The sequence below is a fragment of the Periplaneta americana genome, chromosome 4 (genome assembly GCF_040183065.1).
Source record: "Periplaneta americana isolate PAMFEO1 chromosome 4, P.americana_PAMFEO1_priV1, whole genome shotgun sequence".
In the NCBI taxonomy this organism is placed as follows: domain Eukaryota; kingdom Metazoa; phylum Arthropoda; class Insecta; order Blattodea; family Blattidae; genus Periplaneta; species Periplaneta americana.
This window is the reverse complement of record NC_091120.1, coordinates 44734147-44756907: the sequence shown is the minus strand read 5'-3', so window position 1 is coordinate 44756907 and position 22761 is coordinate 44734147. Positions and strand designations below refer to the sequence as shown.

At 36.4% G+C, this 22761-nt stretch overlaps 1 protein-coding gene across 1 annotated transcript in view; it reads left to right on the top strand.

Annotated features, from left to right (window-relative positions):
- Window positions 1-22761, top strand: part of GlyT (Glycine transporter) — a 333350-nt gene that overhangs the window by 131036 nt on the left and 179553 nt on the right. Inside the window, exon 3 of the mRNA XM_069825108.1 lies at window positions 22031-22306. Within this exon, the coding sequence (XP_069681209.1) occupies window positions 22031-22306 (276 nt within the window). The remainder of the gene's footprint in view (window positions 1-22030; window positions 22307-22761) is intronic.

Genomic DNA, 22761 nt, shown 5'->3' with positions numbered 1-22761 from the left:
TGTTCTCTGTGTTTACTATACTCCAGCAGGCCGCGATATACGTCTGTCTTTTTTTTCCCCCAGTCTATAAATGCGAACTTAAAACAAACGGTAAGGTTATGTAATGATTTATTTTTCATTTTAATATTTTAACAATATTATTTATATAATATATTGCAGTAATAACATCGGCATCTGGAATCTCGTTGATTTTTTCACGGCTTCCTTAATGTTACTTGTATCAGGAATGCCATAAGTTTCGTGGAATAGTAGACTTTACTTAATTTTTGCAAATATTTAAAAACAATAATTAACATTGCAATTTAGGTGAAATTGCAGTGGTAAGTTTCCAATTTATAATTATTACTATGTTCAACGTCTGTAAAAATAATATGTTAAAAGCCTAAAGCAGTAAAATGAATGTCGCGCATAAGCGGTAAGAAGAGGGAAATTGCTATGTGTGTTACGTTGGGAATACTGAATGTGGTATTTCACACTTACCGCGTATTGGTTCTGTGCGGAAAACAAGCAAATACGCACGATCTCGCACAAAAGAATTAGCCACTAGAGGACATACGTCGGACATTTTTCACCTCTTTTTTTCTCTCCCTTCCATTTTTATAGGCTGAACAATCCGCTATGGCCAATACAAGCTGTAATTTTGTAGAATGGTGAACAAAAAGTTTCCTTAGAAATATTTTGACAATATGTAATTTGTTTTGAGTCATATTTCAAAGCTTTTAGTCATATTTTTGTATATTTACGGCTTTAGTGTATTTCCAGAGTTTTTCGTATTCTAATGATTACATTTATTATTTCCTATTTACATGGCATTAATAGGCCTACATTTGAAAAGCGTAATGTTCTCCCTGACAACACTAAGTGTTGCTCTTCAGAGTTCTTGTCGTTCTTTCATGAGAGTGGCACTATTCTTACTGCGCCAGACCAATTTATTCCTTTTGCTTGCTTGCTTTTTGTAGACTTCACTTTTCATCTACCTCCATAGACAAAGATCGACAGGAATAAGGTCTGGTGACCTTGGTGGCCAATGCAATGACCACCGCGACGGATCCTTCGTTCGGGAAATGTGAGATTTAAGATGACGTATCACCTAACGGCTAAAATAGGCAGGCGCTTCGTCATGCTGGAAGATCATGTGCATTCTTGTAGCCAAGGAACTTCAAACAACTGTTTCTCTACACTCATTGTAAACCGTTCCGCCCTTAGACGATCTCTGAAGAGCGACACTTACATTTCCTTGATACACAGTCATTAATATTGTACGTAGTCATATGTCGTTACTTCTCGTCATTTGCTGGAATTATTATGCGTAACATTCAAACAGCTCTATGTCTATATCCATTGAAATTTAGATCCATGTTTAAATTAAATTTTACTCAGAATAGCCGATACTACCATCCTCTAAAATGCCCACACCTGTGGAGTAACGGTCAGCGCGTGTGGCCGCGAAACCAGGTGGCCCGTGTTCGAATCCCGGTCGGGGCAAGTTATCCGGTTGAGGTTTTTTCCGGGGTTTTCCCTCAACTCAATATGAGCAAATGCTGGGTAACTTTCGGTGTTGGACCCCGGACTCATTTCACCGGCATTATCACCTTCATATCATTCAGACGCTAAATAACCTAGATGTTGATACAGCGTCGTAAAATAACCCAAAAAAATAAATCCTCTAAAATATTTAATATTTCTTTTGAATCGCCCTGTAAGTGCATGTACAGTATATACGAGTAATTCACCACCATATGCCTCTCTAATTCCTGGAAACATTGCATAACAAAAAAAAAAAAAAGACAAAGGCTCTAGGTTTGAAAATACAGCTTGGAAAACTATGAACATTTTTATCCGTTTGAACATCCATAGATGACCTCGTGTTTCTCAGAAATGACACTTTACAAAATAGCAGATACACTGTAGAAAAGTATTAACTTTAATGTTTTTTTCTACATTGGTAGGTTTTACAGAATCAAAGGAAAGTTAGCTTAATATGATCCTGATTAGTAATGAAGGAGGTGGAGATCAAATCGGGCTGAGTCAGAGTAAATTGCACATTTTCGCTTTGGTGTTTTGAATTCCGAGATCTCTAACGTGGAGATGGAGTTCATTCCCGAAATCAAAGCATCACGAATTAATGTAGAAAATTTAATTGCTTCGGATTGCAAAGTGAAATCGGTTTTGTAGACACAAGGCGCAATGTTGTTGTTTTTTTTTTTACTATCTACTAAATAGCATTTGTGTTTGCATTGCATCGATTGAGTAAAGGCCGCGTGTAGAGAACATTAACATGGATGGAACTTGTAGCAATTGGCAAATACACATTCCCTCGTTCAGTCTACACATATCCAGTGAAATTCCCTGATAGGATTATTAGATGTCGCCGTCACATAACCGTTGAGTAGTTTCATTATCATAATTGAACAACACGACAGCAAAAACTGGTCTGGTATTCTCTGGACTCTGGCCCTTTTCATCGAAAAGCTATACTGAAACGTTACCAGAGTAAGGATTAAAGATCCTTAAGGATTATTAAGGATTCTTTCAAAATACAGTACCTGTAGAACATCAACGAGGCGATATCGCGATAGTGAAGAAATGAATAAAAGCAACATCTTCCTTTTTCTTTCTTCTTCTCTTTTTCCCTCCCATATTCTTTATCATAAATTTACTTTCCTCCGACTTCTGTGTCATATAATCCACTGCATTTTTCCTCATCCTTGCAGTGCATCATCTATTTTCATCCACATAATTAATTCCTTCCTTCCTCTCCAGTCACTTCTACTTGTCTATAACATAATTTTCTTTTTCATCTCCTTCTATAGCTCACGCTGTTTCCGCTACTTCTTCCAAAACATAATTTTATTTTCAATTTCCTTCTACAACGCTTCCTCCTTTCTCTCCTCTTTCACTTATTTTCCCTCTCTCTTATCTCCAATTTTTTTTTATTTCCTATCATAATATTTCTCTCCAATTCCTACATTTTTCAACTTTTTCTTTCCTCTCCTGTTTCTTTTGTTTGTTCAGTATCTTAATTTTCTTCTTCACTTCCTTCTATTACTTTTCCTTCTTCCTCTGCTGTTCCTCTTGTTTGCGCTGTATAATTTTCACCTTCTATTACTTTTCCTCCTTCCACTCCTGTTCCTCTTACTTGTGCAGTATAATTTCCACCTCCTTCTATCACTTTTCCTTCTTCCTCTCCTATGTCCTCTTGCTTGCGCAGAGAATCAATTGCGTATAGTTACATGACGGTTGCGTGAATTGCTGTAGAATTCTCCATGCATCATTTGGCGAGAGGTGGATCGAGTGGCCTCCACATTCACCTGAATTCACAACGCTAAATTTTTTCTCTCGGTGTGCCACGAAGGACACAGTTTACATCGCACCAGTCGACGATGACGAAACTTTAGTACGGCACACTATGTCTGCACAATGTAACATTCAGTGCACTTCTGAAATCTTTGATTGAACGCTTCAGTCCTTGTTGGGCCGTTGTCATGCTTGCCAAAATGTTAAAGGAACTCAATGTGAACATATGTTATGGTATGTTGTATATTAATATAACAGTTTTCCTGACATTTGACTCAAGCATGTTACGTATGAAGTATCTGGGACACTTCGTTCCTATTCCTAAAATACATAGTATAGCAGAACTCCAATTGTCCGGACTAATTGGGGATCGGGCCGATCCGGATATGCAGAAATCCGGATAATTGGCTATAGCTCAGGAATAACATGGTCAACAATGATTTTGTTAAATGTACAATTTCTGCGTTTCTTATGTAATATCTGCTGATTCCAAAAATGAAGTCAGGATTTTTCTATCACTCACCATTTTTTTGTAATTTTAGAAAAAGTGATATATGTTTATTGCTATATACAGTTTTTAACATGCTAATGGAAAGAAAATATTTCAAATATTTCATTTTATTGCTCTAAGAATTGATCTATAACTTTAGATCATTGTTGTCTCTGAAGTCAGAATTCATAAAAATAAATTTTATTCCTCGTAAGACTGTAAGAATTAATTTTAATTCTCAGTTGAGTTGAAACTTACATTCATGAAACAAGTCTCATAACCTGCGTTTTCTTTGTTCTTATTTTAAGTGTGGGAAAAGTATCTTATAAAATGAAACATATCTCGAAATATTGTATAAATCGCATAAACAAATTTTTTTGCTTTTAGTTAACTTTGAATTTTACTACACTAGTTAAAAGAGCTTACGAGCGTTCTTTTGATTGAAAAATAGATGAGGACATGAACTGGGCCTCTGAGATCTGTTGTGCTCCATGTAATTCTATTAACTGGTTGGCTGAAATGATCCCGTCATATGCCTTTTCAAGTTCCAATGATATGCCGGGAACCTAAGAATCATTCAACACTGTTACTTTCTAGGAACTACAGATCAGAAGATTACAGAGAACTTGTCAGTGAGCTGATTCAGAACTACTCAAAATAACTTCATTCCTCAAAACCTTCGGGTAGTCAGCGATGAACTGGGGAGCTTTCCTGAAATGGAAAGGCGATATCAGGAAAAAATGGAGCCCAAATATTCTGTCAGAGTACTGCTGGACACTCAAAAGATATGTTTCTCAATCGAAGTATAGCCTAAAATCTATTTCACACACATTTTAGGTAAATAAATTTGATTTTAGGTAAAATGTTACAATGTATCAATACTAGAAAGGTCTGAATTACTCAAAACCCTTGCGTGGTAGAAAAATGTTGAAAACAGATCTGAAATCACCACGAAAAATGCTATAAGAATCACCTATTGTTTATCTTTTAACAAAAAATATGTCCAATTTTGTTGACCAGTGTAATTAAGAAAAGACTATGTCTGACAAAGTAAAAGCCCAATTTTTATTGATAAAAACTAAGCAAAGATAGGTATGTAGCCTATGTACTGTACTATTAAAATTTGTATTTTGAAATAAATAAGAACTAAAATTAAGATACAGTTTTGTACATAAATTTATTTTAGTACAATACATAATTCTGCATAGCACCTGTACTGTACTTTACTTGGAACATCCCGAATAGCGTACGTTGCTTTGTACAGGGACATCATTTTATTTTTACTTCAATTTTTATTGTACCTGAGTTTTTGAATGTACTTCACTCCCACCCCTTCTACTAAGGAAGTTCCAACCCCACACAGAACCAAGACCGCAGATAGTAAGCATTACTGAGTTACTGAGTATAGTACGTTCCAGAAATATGTTCGCGTTTTCCAGTGACGAAAGAGCTTTCAATATTGAATCATATTTTCGCACAGATACCGTCCGTTTGCCTACGTCGCATCCCGATTTCCCCCACCTGCTTCTGCTCGCCCCTCTGTAATAGCTGGGCTGTCTTAGCTCTTTTCTGAAAACATTAATTTCTCTTAGGAATTGGAAGTTTACGTAATATTATACAGCTGTTTAATTTAACTTAAATAAAAGGGCCTCGTTAAGTAATTAACTGTCACGTGATTTCCTCCCTTTCTACAATCCTGCGGCATAACCTCTTGGACGGACAGTAGATAGCATGTCTGAGTAATTTTATATTTTCTGGTCGGGCAGAAGTGAAGATTGAATTTACAGTACGTAGAGTAGGTACAGAATTATTTCAACATGAGATACTAGTACGAAGGACGAAACTGGCAATTGTAATTAGATGCAATAGTCTATAGTGCAATAATATGCACAAAAGAACTGAAGCCTGTATCGAAATGAACGGCCACCATTTTCAAAATTGTGTTTAAATATTCATATTATGATTATTTTTCTATACTGTACGCTAATGTGCTGTAGACAGTATAATATACACTGCATAATGAATACGTTCGCATGGATAACTCACTTCGTGAGTAAAAACACTTATTCTTAATACAGTACTGTACTTTGATTAAAGAAAAACCTAATGAAAATTATCCAACTCAAAATCGCGATATTTCCTAGTTTACGCAAATGGATGAACTACGTTTCTTCCTTCATATACCTAGTAGAGTGATTTGTGTTTTACGCCAGTATCATCGAACTCCAGTCTTGGAGGGGGGAGCAAGCGGTGTTTCCGGTTCTCTAACGATATAGACAGGTTAATATTAAAAATGTTAGTAAAAATAAAATGATGTCCCTGTAGAAGTCACTCGTTTCCGTGCCGCAAGATTCCGCAGGCGCTTGACGGCAAGCAGCTGTATAGTATTATTTTTTTTATTTTCCCCCAAATCGATCCGCATAATGAGGGGTCCGGATGATTGAGGTCCGAATAATTGGACTTTTACTATGGTTATTTGATATCCTCTTTTTACTCTGAAAGTTTTTATGCATCTACTTTTTTAACACCCTGTATGTGAATCCATAGTGTGTAGGCTTGTATTTTGCACTTAGCCTTGAAGAAAATTCCATGTCAAAACACATTCCAACCGTGAATTTCATGCCCATATTCTGTGAGAAATGAGTGATGACACTTCATCACGCGTCAAGAATTCAATTTAAATCATTTCGTTCTACAACCTTTTGAATGAATTTGGACAAAGAGTGAATATACGTATACCAAATAAAATTTACACAACTGCATATTGATTTAATGAACCTCTCGATTTCTAGCATTAAGGAGCAAGCAGCAAGCTCGTTAGCACCTGATCACGATGTAGGTAGTGCATCGCTGAATCTTCTTGCGCGAACATTGCTGCACTGCGTCGCAACTCAAGCATCTGTTGACAGCATTCAACATTGAAATGCGACGGTCCACAAGGAGACGCTCAATATTTTATAGCTCGGCAGTAGTTCAGTCACATACGTAACTGACGGTTTATCATCACAGAACTCGATTTCTCTTTAGTATTTGTGGCGAAAAAAAAGTACAGTGAGAAAAGTTTATTCCAAGGAGTGCCCAGCGTTTCTTCCAATCTCACACTGCGTTTACAAAAACGTATTTGAATGCGATGGTGCATCTCCTTGCTTTAGCCCGCAGTGAATTTAAAAAGCATTAGAAACTGGACTATACGGACTGATTACAAATTTTATTTAATCGAACTAGTTTCTTGGGAATACCAAATTGAATAAGAATATCATATAAAACTTCTCTCTTAACCAAGTTATATGTCTTTTTGAAATTTATACCAATCTTTGGATAAACCGCGAGAAAAACTTACCATGAGGAAGGGTCGATTCGGCTTCACGTAAATACAGAAGATGCCCTATTTTTCGAAAAGGAGGTGATAATGAATGGGAATTACAAAGAGTGTTGGTGGAGTGAAGAGAAATAAAACCTCTCACAACCTTAGCTTCGTACATCACAAGTACGAGGCGCATCCAGAAAGTAAGTTTCCCTTAAAAAAAAAAAGAACACACACTTTCAGGAAAACATTTATTGGCAACAGGTACAGCAATGTTTCAGCTATTTTTCAACATAGCCACCATCAGAATTGAGACACTTGCCGTATCGTGGGATCAACTTTTGTATCCCTCTGTCGTAGAACTCTGCCGCCTGTGAATGGAACTAGCGTGTGACAGACGTCTTCAGCTCTTCGTCGTTTCCAAAACGCTCACCGGAGGATAGGAATTTCTTGAGGTGTAAGAAAACGTGAAAATCGCTGGGAGCAAGATCAGGACTGTAGGGTGGGCGATCAAACAACTCCCAGCCAAATTCCGTCAAAACAGCTGCTGTGCGCCGAGCCTTATGTGGACGAGCATTGTCATGGAGGAGCACAACACCTGCAGTAAGCATTCCACGTCGCAATTTTCGCAGTGTTTCACAGTAACGGTCAGCGTTCACTGTTTCACCTCTTGGAAGGAACTCAATGAGCAGAATGCCCTTCCTGTCCCAGAACCTTGCACATCACTTTCCGTACCGACAGCGTCTGTTTGAATTTCGTCCTGACCGGGGATCCACTATGCCGCCAATGCATTGACTGCTGCTTGGTTTCCGGGGTGAAGTGCGAAATCCAAGTCTCATCGTCCGTGACGATCCTGTCGAGGAACTCGTCGCCGTCATCGTGATACTGTTGCAGAAATGTCAGTGCTGCTCATAAACGTTGCATATTGTGTTCGGGTGTCAGGTTTTTCGGCACCCACCTGGCACACACTTTTTTGAACAGCAGGTGCTTAGTGACAATCTCATGCAACAAGGATCGCGATATCTGCGGAAAATGGCTGCTCAGCTCCGTAATCGTGAAGCGACGGTTCTCCATAATGCACTGCCGCACCAGCTCAACACGATCATCATTGATGAGGGACGGTCGCCCACTGCGCTCTTCATCATGGACACTTTGACGACCTTCGGAAAACTGCCTACACCAGCGACGCACCATCTGCTTACTCATGATGTTCGGCCCATAGACCTGACAGAGCTGCCGATGAATTTCAATTGGCGCAATCTTTGTGCATTAAAGAACTTTATCACCGACCGAACCTCGCAGGCGGCGGGAGAAGGAATAAGAGCTTCCATTTCGGACCACTGCTGCCACGCTACTGGCACAAGGCGGGACCTGTCCGGCTGGCATATGATTGATGCGTCATAGATCTGTTACGCATGCGCAATTGACACGGCTAATTACGTTTTCTTTCAAGGGGAAAAAATCGGGAAACTTACTTTCTGGATGCGCCTCGTACAAATTCGCAATAGCATAGATTTGAACTCAGGTTCGCTGTCGTCGTAAAACAGCCCTCTTCCAACTGAGCTATAAGGTCGGCAGCCTTTCTGTTAATTGGAAAACCATTCGAAATTCACAAGATACACGTGTACTCTTTAGATTTAATGAAACCAAATGCACATCGGTTCAGCGGATAGCAACTCTTTGTCGGGCTTGGTTCCTCGTGTCTTTTGTGATGAATACCAGCACAAGGGCACCTTCGTGTAGCCTCGAGATCTGATACAATCTCCGTGTAGCCACACAAAAGACATGACAAGGCGCGAGTAGACTGTGTCCCTTGATGAGCGCGCCGATAAGTCGCCTCGTTTCCAAGGAAATATGGTACATCTTCCTATCTGATATCAAAGAAAAATCTCCCTGCCAGACGCCATTTCAAGGTAATATACAATCGAAACAACTCGAACCTCTTCCCATCCCTATTAGTTGACTTTTCTCGTCAAAAGGACTAGGGTTCAGTGACAAATAGCTGCTTTAAAATTATAAGTGGACAAGGTCGTTGTGAGAAAAGTTTTCTCTAAGCACAACGGTTCTCGGCTGCTTTTGTTATTTCACCATTGTCCTTTATAGCTAGAGTTCGTGGTTTTTAGCATTTATAATTTTAAAATGTAGCATTTCGAATTGCAATTTTGTAGCATTTACCATTTTCAAGTTTAGCATATTGTAGGCTATTGACAGGAAATAGTAAATCAAGGATAAGAAATTTTGAAATAATAAATTAAACAAATTCTGGGATGAAATCAAACTAGGCTGTAACGTTAAGTATTACTGGAGTTTTTAAGTGGACTACACGCGTTCATATGCAAGCGAAATACTCGACTGGCTGCTCACGCGACTCCTATTTGGTCAATTTGGGCAGAACAAAATATGGACCGATTTAACAATTACACTAATATTTACAATTTAAGGGGAGAGGATGGTATTTTTTGGTGAAAAATGAGTAAATTAAAAAAAAAATTCTTTAAAATGCTGTGTGATATGTGTGGAATGCATAGCATAATATTTTATGGGTATTTGCGCCCTTATGAGATGTTGAGACGCCATTTTTAAACTTCCTGCGTTATGGATTTTTAAATCACTCTCCCCCTTTTATTGTTGTTTTCGGTAAATTGAATTCAAAAATTATTTTTCTTTAAAATACTCTTTGATATGTGTGGACTGCATTGCATAACATTTCGTGGGTATTTGTGCCCTTATCGGAAGTTGACACGTCATTTTTAAACTTCCTGCGCTATGGATTTTTAAACCACTCGCCCCCTTTTATCGGTTTACGGTAACTTCATTTGTTTGCTACATTGCCAGACAAAAATGGATATAATTTCTGAACTATTAAAGATACATGCATGAAATTTAGAATACACATTCTTTGGGCTATTAGGAAACTTTTCTCTGTAACAGAATTTTGTTAATTGATATCATTTTAAAACTACGTCCGTTTGTTTGCAAGAAAGGAATTCAGAAAAGTGTTATTAAATTTGAATTGTTTACTTTACAAACGTAGGGACTAATATCAAAATTCTGTTACAGTTTGTGGAACATGCTTTTGCAGCTATATTGCAAAAACTGGATGAATCAACCTTTAAAAATGGTTTAGATATATATCCTGCATTGGGTATATTTTTTTCAAATCTGGGCACCCAAATAATTTTTTGTTCAAAATATTTTTATTTGGTTGAGTTGCCACAGCTATGAGCTCTCTTCATACAAAAAATTAATATTTTACACCAAATAGGAAAAAAGTTAAAAAAAATACCATCCTCTCCCCTTAAATTATTTAAACTTGTACACTAGAATACGCTATTTTTACTATTTACACTATCATAAAGAATGCAGACCTATATCGATCACACATCATTTACACTTTTATGTACAGTGCTGTGTATTATAATGCAAGATAGTTTATTTAATAAACCTATAGCCTACTTTTTTTGTAAACAGTGTAAGCTATATATTTTTTATCAATGTTTTCCTATTTACACTATCATAATAAATATAGGAAAACACTGATAAAAAATATATGGCATTATTTAAACTACAGCACAACACTAAAACACAAATCACATTTAATATCAAGCACAATAATACTTCTAGCACTAATACAGAAATAATACTTCATACGAAGCACTTCAAAGCACGACCACGCTGAAACAAAACCGCTGTGAGACTGACTGAATGACTCCCGCGCTCCTACGAAGAGGAGGGGATCAAGTCGGCCGCAGTGCCGGGAGCTCGGTTATCAACAGTTGCTATCGCCGGTCGCCGTACAACGGGCGACTCGACAGCGAAAGGCACTGTTCAGCTTATGCAGAGATCACTTTTTTTTCCTTGTGAATGTGCATAATATACTAACTATTGCAAAAAAATAGTATCGTAATGGAACCAATAAAGACATTTATAATTTAATTTATTTTGAGTGAAAGAATGAAATGAGGAGACTACATTGTGTTAAGTACGAGTGTTTGGATAGCAGTGTGTGGAAAGACTGTTCCGCTATGGAGTGTAGGTACGTGACCAATGTTTTTCGACATAGCTATACCTCACGTCACCATGCATGCAGTAATTCTCCTTCCCCCCGCCCCACTGAATATGCTGAGAACATAACTCACTCCACATCACCCCTAAAAAAATGTTCACACAAAGCACTGGCCAAGCTATCTAAACACAACAGTTGGCTTCTTGATATGGACTACCGAAGTTGGTTAAAATAGTTTTTTGTTTTCAGTAAGTACAATTGTGTTTAGATAGCTTGGCCGGTCATAATATTAAGCGCAGTAAATCAGGCAAGTCCATTTTGAGGGTGTATGAGTTAGTCGCTGTGCGGCTCCAGCAGAGTTCACTTCTTGTCTTTATGCAAGTTCCTAGTATACTACCTGTTGCAAAAACATTAGTATCGTAATGGAACCAATAAAGGCATTATAGTTTATTTTATTGTGCGAGTGAAAGAGTGAAAAGAGAAGACTGCATTCTCTTAAGTACGAGTGTCTGGATAGCAGTGAGTAGAAAATCTGTGATCGCCCAGGGAGTACAGATACGTGACCAATGTTTTTCAAAATAGCTATAACTTACGTCAGCATGCATACAATTCTTCTCCTCCCCTTCCTGCCCCACTGAATATTCTGAGATAATGACTGACTCCACATCACCCCTACTCAAATGTTTGCGCATAACATCGGCCAAGCTATCTAAACACAACAGTAGGCTTCTTGGTATGGACCATCGAAGTTAGTTCAAATAGTTTTTAATCAGAAAGTACAAGAAAGAACGACATGCTAAATAACCAACCTTTTTGTTCATTTCGCTTCAACAATACATCACTGTAAAGTCTCATTCCTTCTTGTATTTGGCCAAAACACTTCGTAAATATCTTCAAACTTTAACGACCACAAATATTATCAGAAAATGCAGGCTCTAAATTTCTAAAATTTTATAAGAAAATGAACTCACAATTGAACAAAAATTACAAGGTACTACAACAAGACTTATTAGAACTTAAATATCTGATAAAAATATAAAAACGTTACTAATAATATTTTTCAAACGAGTTTTATCAGAGTATGAAAAAAAAATTCTGCAGTTACATCATTAGGTAACCATAACATTGTTATGGTCTCTCTGACATCCTTTAATAGTTTTCCTGCATGTAATAAACACTTATTTCTGACAAATAGACTACTCTCAGACATGTAGAGTTGTTTATTTTAATACAATTAATTCTTTATTTGTTCTATATAAAATATATTAAAATTTACATAATGTTATGTGACCTAATTTTTCTATTTTCAAAGAAATTGGCATTATTGTAGTCTACCTTTTGCATAAATGCATGTTAAATCAGTGTACAAAATTTCATAATTCTATCTTTAATGGTTGTGCAGTTATGACAGTGATGTCAAAGCAAGCGCATTTTTCTGACCTTGACGGCGGGCAGCAAGCGCTAAGTATGGAAAGAGGAAGGGTTGTGTATATGAATAAGCAACCTGTTGGATTAAGGAAACAGTGGTTCACAAAATTCAAACGGAACGTGAAATTTTATGTCGTTATTTCTATATGGCTTCTTTCTGTTTAATAGTATGTATATTGTCTGTAAAACAAAAGTACTGATTTCTTAATATTGCACTTGTGTTTTAAACCTTAATAACATAATAGAGTGTTAAGAAGGAATATACACATAAATTCCATAGTAGTATAATATTATACTGTATTAAGTGGATGAAACACATCATTCATAAAGAAAGTGATATTCCAAAGAAAGATATTGAGTATGACATGATAAGTTGGAATTTATATTGATGGTATCTTTAGCCTTACAAAAGTAATCAATAAACTAATTAAAACAATATTACAGTACAAAGAAAAGTTACCTAGGTACTGTATCTGTTTTAAGTGCAACTAATATTACACAACAAAACTCTTATCGCATTATGCTTTTAAGGTGATATTTGTGAGCAACTTCCTATCATCAGAATATTAAATTATTTTCTCGAAATCTGCTGAAGCTATAGAGCTGACATTTTTACAACACATGGGCACGTATCTTTTGCTTATGATGTAACAGTAGTTGCTTTGTTAATTCATTTCCTTACAAACAATTTCCATGCGAATATTTTCAAAATTTTCAATACACTATCTTCAGTAATACGTATATACGGTATATTAGATTTACGAAAACATTCTGTAAGGCTACTAAATAAATAGGCCTATACCCGAAAATTTCACTTTTCTATATGAAAAGTTGAGAAAATACTTATTTTGAACAAAAAAATCAAACTTGTGAAAAATGAGCATTAAAATTAAAACTTACATTCTTATAATGCACTTATACTTCTCAGGCGAATCTAAAAATTAACATGGATACAGTTTTAATAAGTTCTCTTCCCTTTATCTATTGAATCAGTGCTGACCATCCCTGGATATAGCTCGACCAAGCGGCATATACCACCTCTTTCGTCTGTCTCTTTCCTTTCCGCTGTAAAGCGCTCAGGCTCTCCTGGACTCTGAAGCACGCGCTTGCTCCTGTGGGCATCAATTGACATGCCTGCGTTATGAAATACTGGGTGTTCAGTTCAAAATGTGTCATGGCTCGCTGTATGTCGTCATGTGGCTATCCGATGAGCCTAGAGAATTCAATCTTCCTACACTTCCGCAAAGGCGTATTACCTAAATGCGAGAGAAGTTGCCTAGCAAGTACGGCTTTTATTCTGAAGATTACTTACCGATACGTACTGTAACGCCAGTAGTGGCAAGAATGTGAACTGTTTGGAAACACGTACTGAAGTGAGTATTTTTTTTCTTACTGTCGGGATATGGGGAGAGGGTTAAGACGATTACTTACGTATTTGTTGACATTAACTTGGACGGTCAACATGGACACGGAGCATTTTGATTTGTGTTGTGGAATGTTGCCGTACGCAATCGATGATAACAAATACCCTGCGTACGACTTGCCCGCGCAAAACACAGTTCGGAAGAGGCTATGGTAGCACACAGACTTTACAGACCGCCATCTGTTGCTACGACATTCAAGTTATACCGTACACGTTCTCAAGTTCAGATTGAACGCCTTGATTAATAGGCAACTTCTCTGACATAAAAGCTGAAACTCGCTTCAAATCGCTGACTCACAACAGTGACGTTATGACACATTTTGAAATGAACACCCAGTAGTATGTGTAAAAATTTGCAAATTTTGGAAAATTTAATTTAAAATAAAAAGTGAATTCTAAAATATATTATTAGTAATCTTTTTTATACCTTTATCAGATATTTAAGTTCTATCAAGTCTTATTGTGGTACCTCGTAATTTTTGTCCAATTGTGAGTTCATTAACTTACGCAATTTTAGAAATTTAGAGCCTGCATTTTCTGAGAATATTTATGGTCGTTCACGTACATGTACCCTTCGCTTCACTCTAACACCGTTCTCAAGATAGTCCTTCACATTTAAAATAACATATGCAAATTTTATATCTACGTCATGTTATATTAAATCCTCCACGCTTCGCCTTGCGTCTCAATTTCGACGTTCATGTAGGATGCTTCTGAACTAAGTCTAGGCCTGCAGGGAATAAAATTCTGGTGTCCTCAGATTCAGCCACAGCTCTGAATTCTGGGAATGCGTTTCGCAGCTGTGGGAAAGAAGCTGCCAGAAGAGACGTAGTCGAGTTTAACGTGGTAATATTTAAGCTCTATTACAATCTGATTAGTGAGTCAAACTTGGCGCACTTCTTGGCAGAGAGTCTCGGTTAACGTCAGTCACGTAATCCTGGGGGATCGCTGGGGGGGGGGGGAGCGATATCCGTCTTGGTAGCCTTCCGAAGTACGGCCAACTTTGTACAATCGATGCTGTATCATAACTGCAATAAATTTGGTTCCGTATTTCTCCAGTAGTTCATAATGGATATTTCTTCTCAATTTATACTTAATATGACAGGTAACATTTCAGAGTGAAGAGACCCCTGGGAACTTAAACCACAGACTATATATTTCAGTTTAACCTGAAAATAAATCCGAATACAATGCAAAATACTATTTTTTTTTTTTCCTAATTATACAGTGTGATCGAGAAGTCTCTCCGCAGTGCTTGTATAGCCGAGAATCCACTAGGCAGAGAATTTACGTGTATTTGACAGAGAATTCAAGTGGTAGCACTGGCCGTTAAGCATATGATGGTCTGGGGATAGGAGCTTGTCAAACCGGAATGAATGGAGCAGTGCCAACTTTCTACAGGGCTGTATTCTAGGGTTACTAGAACAGAGCTGCGGAGGGACTTTTCGATCACACTGTATAAAATATAAATAAACTAGTTTATCTCGACGCTGAGGAAATCTATTTCGAGATATACTCGCAAATATAATAAGTTCTTAGCAACAACGACGATGAAGAATGCTTTTCAACATTTCGTCTGTCTGTTTGCTCTTCTGCTTGTCTGTGTACAGCGTTCTCCCCTAAGGGGATTCATGCGTTGACGTTATTTGGACCTTTAGCTACAGTTTTTACAACATTCAGTGTCAACAGTTTCACAAGTTTGATATATAATATATGATTCTTCATTGTTATACAGTGGCTCCTAAATCCGTGATAGGGATCCAGATTCCGTGACAGTGGTTTTCTAATTCCGTGATACTAAAATAATCCTCATTAACTGCTCAGAAAACAAATGTGTATTTGAAAAAAACACTTTAAAGTCATGGTATATTGTTTTAATATGGATTAAGTAAGAAATTACAACATAGGAAAAAGGCCTAAGTGACAAATTTCATAGAAAATACTTGTGTAACTACAGGAATACATATTACATATTAATAATATTATAAACAAAATAAACTGAAAGTTAAATTCAATGCAAAATTAAATTTGAATAAATTGAATTATAACACAATTATTTCTCATTATTTATATTGCTAACAACAGCAGTAATTAAGTTAAATATATGCCCTATTATTTTATTATAATTATAATTTATGTTTTCTACAACTTATTTCTATTATTATTTCCACGAACTATTTTCTTTCATAGACATTAATTTTCACAATTTAGCGTTGACATCACTGATCGAGTAAGCTAGAAAGGAGAAATATGAAAATAAATTCGAAAATGGAAAGCTCCTCTAGCATTGTTATTGTCTCACAATGTTTAAATAATCATACACATTGATTCAGCTGACTATAATCTGCAGTAATATATCATTTTTATAATGCTATATTAATTCTTACCTCAAATATAAAATGTTTCTTCAGGAGCGGTCACAAGAGAAAGAAAAGCTTACTGGTCAACCACCTTTCACTAAACAAAGTTTCTGCAGTCGACTGCTCCTATTCAAAAGGCGGGTAGTCAATAGAATTGAAAATAAGACATCTTCTAGCATCTGCTAGGTATTTCAAAAACTTAAAAATCAGAGACTACAACTCCATGGCAGTCAATTGAAATTTTATCACGGGATTAGGAGTATCACGGAATTAGGCACTTTTACCCTACATGTGAGACAAGATATTTAAAATCGTCACATTTCCTCATTGGTTTTATTTCTTAACTTAAATTTATCTGAGATGCAACATATTTTTCAGTGGTTATGGTATTCAAGTCGATAACTCGACGTAGGTTCAATTCCCAATAGAATGTCACTTCTTACGATCGAACGTGTGGAGAAAGGTTTTATAGTTCGTGATGTGTTATCTGAAGGAAGTCGTGGGTGTCTTTCTCAGGGGGAATACCCTTGTATAGTAAATATGCAGGTGGTATAACTCGTAATGTTTGTCACGAGGCATCCTACCGCACCAGCTTCCAATATTAGAGTCAGTCTGTCTCTGCAGAGTCAGTTACTTCTCAACTTTGTAACTTGTGAACTTGTCAAGTTTCTGTCATTATCTTCGCATCTCATACAAGTTTTGTGAGCGTGTGTGTGAGGACGTGGGCGTCCTTGTTGGCTAAGTTCATTCAGTGAGTTTATGTTAAAGTTCATTCAGAAACGTCTTCTTCTTTCACTCCGTCTTTCCCCCTTCTGTATTTCTCTTTCTGTTCCGTTTTCCTCCAAACACCGTTCTTCTGATCTTCAATTTTTAACAGAAGAGTGAAATTTCTGCAGTATTTGACATTTCCTCCGCCAGTTACAACAATGCCTTGACTTACGTTATCAACTTTTCCAGCTGTCTTCACCTAACTATTCTTAGTAATATATAGTAATACCAGAGACTTGCATTATTAAATTTTATCTCCATCTGCTAATAATCCTGCCACTATCTTTAATAATTACGTCCTACTACTATGTTCTGGTTTTGTGTTGAAATACTGCCTCTTTCTACCTATAGTTCTTCTTGGATCTCTTCATTCATATCAACTGTGACATGCAATACATTTCGTTATTCTATTATTACTTTTTGTAGATTTTAAAAGGGATGGTATATGAGACCCTCTCTTATTCGCTTACTTACTTACTGGCTTTTAAGGAACCCGGAGGTTCATTCCCGTCCTCACATAAGCCCGCCATTGGTCCCTATCCTGAGCAAGATTAATCCATTCTCTACCATCATATCCCACATCCCTCAAATCAATTTTAATATTATCTTCCCATCTACGTCTCGGCATCCCTAAAGGTCTTTTTCCCTTCGGCCTCCCAACTAACAGTCTATATGCATTTCTGGATTCGCTCATACGTGCTACATGCCCTGCCCATCTCAAACGTATGGATTTAATGTTCCTAATTATGTCAGGTGAAGAATACAATGCGTGCAGTTCTGTGTTGTGTAACTTTCTGCATTCTCCTGTAACTTCATCCCTCTTAGCCCCAAATTTTTCCTAAGCACCTTATTCTCAAACACCCTTAACCTATGTTCCTCAAAGTGAGAGTCCAAGTTTCACAACCATAAAGAACAACCGGTAATATAAATGTTTTATAAGTTCTAACTTTCAGAATTTTTGACAGCAGACTGGATGACAAAAGCTTCTCAACCGAATAATAACACGCATTTCCCATATTTGTTCTATGTTTAATTTCCTCCCGAGTATCATTTATATTTGCTACTGTTGCTCCAAGATATTTGAACTTCTCTACCTCTTCAAAAGATAAATTTTCAATTTTTATATTTCCATTTCGTACAATATTCTCGTCACGAGACATAATCATATACTTTGTCTTTTCGGGATTTACTTCAAAACCTATCTCTTTACTTGCTTCCAGTAAAATTCCCGTGTTTTCCCTAATCCTTTGTGGATTTTCTCCTAACATATTCACGTCATCCGCATAGACAAGCAGCTGATGTAACCCGTTTCTCTTATTCGCTAGCTAATTTTAATCTCTTATTACAGTACATCAAACGTATCGCGAAAGCACTGTGAGGCAAAGAAACTTAGATTTAGAGATTTTCGCTGCAAGAAGAGTTTTCGATTGTAGGTACGACTTTACAACCTTATCTTAGTCCAAAATGTTTCGTCCCAAAACAGTTGCGTCACGTCGTTAATTTGCCACAAATTTTTCGTTCCATACTGTCTTTATGTCACACTCTCGAATTATTTTTATTTTTTTTTATTTGTCCGTAAAAGAGTTAAAACCTTAGGACTTGGTCAAAGAGAAAGAGAAAATAAAACAGAAAACAATAATTAAAATAGATAAAAATACAATAAATTAGGACCAATGTAAACCCACACGTACTTCATCTAAATTGTAGGGGCAGAGGTTTGTTAAAATTCTTTTGATGTAACTTTTAAAATATCATTCGTATTTTTAATTTCATGAGGCAAACCATTATATATTTTTGTGCGAGATCGTGCGTATTTGCTTGCTTTCCGCACAAAACCAATACGCGGTAAGTGTGAAATACCACATTCAGTATTCCCAACGTAACACACATAACAATTTCCCTCTTCTTACCGCTTAAGCGCCACATTCATTTTACTGCTTTAGGCTTTTAACATATTATTTTTAGAGACGTTTAACATAGTAATAATTATAAATTGGAAACTCACCACTGCAATTTCACCTAAATTGCACTGTTAATTATTGTTTTTAAATATTTGCCAAAATTAAGTAAACTCTACAACACCACAAAAGTTACTGCATTTGTAATGCAAGTAACATTAAGAAAGCCGTGAAAAAATCAACAAGATTCCAGATGCCGATGTTATTACTGCAATATGTTATATAAATAATATTGTTAAAATATCAAAATGAAAAATAAATCATTACATAACCTTACCGTTTGTTTTAAGTTCGCATTTATAGACTGGGGGAAAAAAAAGACAGACGTATATCACGGCCTGCTGGAATATAGTAAACACAGCAAACATTTTATAGCAACAATTTGAATATAGATATTTTTGTTTTTAAAAGTTGCCGTCATTGAACAGAAACCAAGATGGAGACTTCATTGCAACTAATTAGAAATTCCTCTTTCAGGTATGTAATAAACGATCTTCGCACAAATAATGTACGATACACGAGAGGTATGTTTGTTTTCATGTTCTCGGAAATTAAAAAAGCTCAACTACGTTTCGCTTTTTCAATCTTTTCCTCGAACATGAAAACATCAACATACCGCTCTTGTAGCGCATATTACTATTTTGTATTCGGTACCATCACAACTGTCATCTGTTTTTATATTCTTGTTATAAAAGTGTATAGCCTATAGCTTTTTGTGGACCTGAAAAGGCATTTGAAAAAGTATATGTGCAATAAATTGAAAAAAGAAATAACAGAGGAATTAAGAAGGGAATAAATAGTAAAAGAAACGGAGAATAATATTATAACACTGATGAAATGAATATTTGTTTCATGTGAATTTTTGAATCTGTAGTTACGTTAGATGTTTTTCACCATGTGTGTCGCTGTCAAAAGAGGAAATAATGAAAATCGAACGTAAAATATAGCAAAATAATGAGCTTATATAAAGTTTGACTCAGTCTGCATATAGGCCAGCCTCTAGGTTTATAGTTATTTAGGTTGTAATTAAGAATTTGTTCGGGATTCTATCTTTAGGCATTCTTTTTTATTTTCGTTAATTTGTTAGACTAACATTTTCGCTCTTATAGAGCACGCATTTCCAACTGCTGGTTCTGTGACGTCACACGTCTCTCGAGCTCCTTGAGAGGAGAAGCATAGCTATAAGAGCAAAGTAGAAGGAGTGGCACTGGAAGGGATGGAGATGTTTAAACAGCGGAGACACAACATTATCCTCCCTCACTAGCTGTGCTCCGAGAGAGAGAAACGCGCTTCGTCACAGGTTGGCCAGTTGGAAATGACTGTTATAGAATAACTTCAGATCCTTACATGAGATCATACGTAAACACTGCTCATTCTCAATACGCGAATATAAAGTTGAACATGAATTGCAAGACATACGTGTAAAAACATGTGATAATTAAACTTTAATCTACATATTTTTAAGACACATTATAAATTAATGATTATGAAATGTTACATACAACATGAATTATAAAATTAATTATATCTCGTTGGTGATTTTAGATAAATGCGTAGGCCTACACTATTTTGAGAATGTTGACTAATGTTGATCACCATAGATTGATCAATATTCACAAAATTGTGTTGTTGTTGTTTTCTAATGCCAGGCGTTTGACAATAAAGTCATATGACCTCTTGCACTCCAATATTTTTCAAAGACATTATCATGGCCAGCCACTGAAGCGTAGATTTTGAGGTGTTCCTAATCCATTTCTTGGTTTGAGTTGCACAATAGGCAGTTAGGAGACTGATATATTCCAATTCTATGCAGGTGTTTGGCCAAACAGTCATGGCCTGTTGCCAATCTAAATGCAGCTACAGACGATTTTCGTGGTAAATCGGGAATTAACTGTGGATTATTATTATGGTGTAGGCCTACACATTTATGCAACAAATTAACAAAACCTGTAATAAAGAATGGCCTAAGTTATTAACGGAAACTTTTATGAAACTTTCTTAGTAATTCTTTGTAGTTGTTCGCATAAATTTCTTATTTTATTTTCTACAAATTGTGTGTGCTAAAAATAATTACCGCTACGTATTTCTTTGCATCGTTTCTTTTATTCCTTCTCGAATAATTATATGTATATTTGCGTTATATACAGAGTGGGTTAAAAGTCGCTTTTCCCAACACTTCCTTACATTTAATTATATTCAATTTACATTTGACTACCGGTACACATTCCTTTACAGATTTTGTTAAAAAATTGATCTCTGTTTTTCGATACACAACGTGTTCTTACTGTGCTTTCATCAACGTTGTAGCAAAAAAACACGTTGACCTGTGGTTGATTTGCGATTCACTGCAAGAAATTAGCAGTTAAGGCCCATTTACAATGAAAATTAAACATAACCGTAACATAAACACAGAAGTTTGCGGTCAGGTTACCAAAGGGAATCATTCACAATGCAAACTCTAAACTTTCATGTTTATGCTTACGTGATTTGGAAACAACACACAATCCTAGAGCGCTGAAGTATACGACAGAATATGAGAAAATGACGTCGTTGTTATGTTTCCATGGTTACGAAGTATCTTTGTGGTTATGTTTAAGTTCCCATCGTGAATGATGGTATGACTTTTTGATTTTACCGTAACGTTTACATTTTTAAATTAACGCTTACGTTATGTTTAATTTTCATTGTGATTGGGCCATTATTGCATAGAGACACAATCAACACAATAAAACAAAACAATAACAAGACATGACATCGGAAAAACAGTTGATGCACAAACATGGTTGTCAACCCACCAATTATTACACCAGCTGTTCGTTTATTAAGTTATGACATCTGCTTATGTGTACAAGTATGAAATCTAAGAACGAATATTGGGGAAAGCGACTTTTGACCCACGTTGTATATTTGTTATGAATTTTTTTTCCTTTTATATTTATAGTAACTCTCACTTTTCATTTTGTCAGTTACTGATTATTTCACTTTATCTTTTGCAGGGGCCTTTCTCATCCCGTTCACAATAATGCTGGTGATCGCGGGCCTTCCTCTTATGTTCATGGAGCTGTCCTTCGGTCAGTACGCGAACCTGGGACCCGTGGCCATCTACAAGAAGTTCTGTCCATTGTTTCGAGGCCTTGGTTACGGCATGGTTATCGTCTCCGCCATTGTGATGTTGTACTACAACCTCATCATTGCCTGGACTCTCTTTTACATGTTCGCGTCTTTCAACAGTGTTTTACCATGGCAGAACTGTGAGGAATGGAGTACTGAACGTAAGTAACCATAAAAGAAACCACTCCTAATGTAGCAACTACAACTTTCAGTTTCTGAAAAAGAGACAGTGTGAATAAAAAGTGAAGGAAAAGTTCTTCACTTTTTAATATGAGTTAATGCGACTGGATATTTACGGCAGACAGCATCATAAGAATAACGCATTTATTCCTTCGTTAGCCGCTAACGGACCAATAAGTTCGAAAGACGCGTTGCAAGAAACATCTTTAGCGTTAATGGTCCGTTAAAGGATTCACTAACTTAGAGATCTGATTTCCCTCCTGTAATAATATTTATTCCTCCGTTAGACAGCCATCTTACGTACATTTTGTGTATTGACGAGTAGTTTATATATATTGATTCTTCATAATGTTACATCTATGAGATTCAGGCATTCGATATTTTGTATAATAGGCATATATACACGATATTAAAATAATATTGCATGTCGATGGCT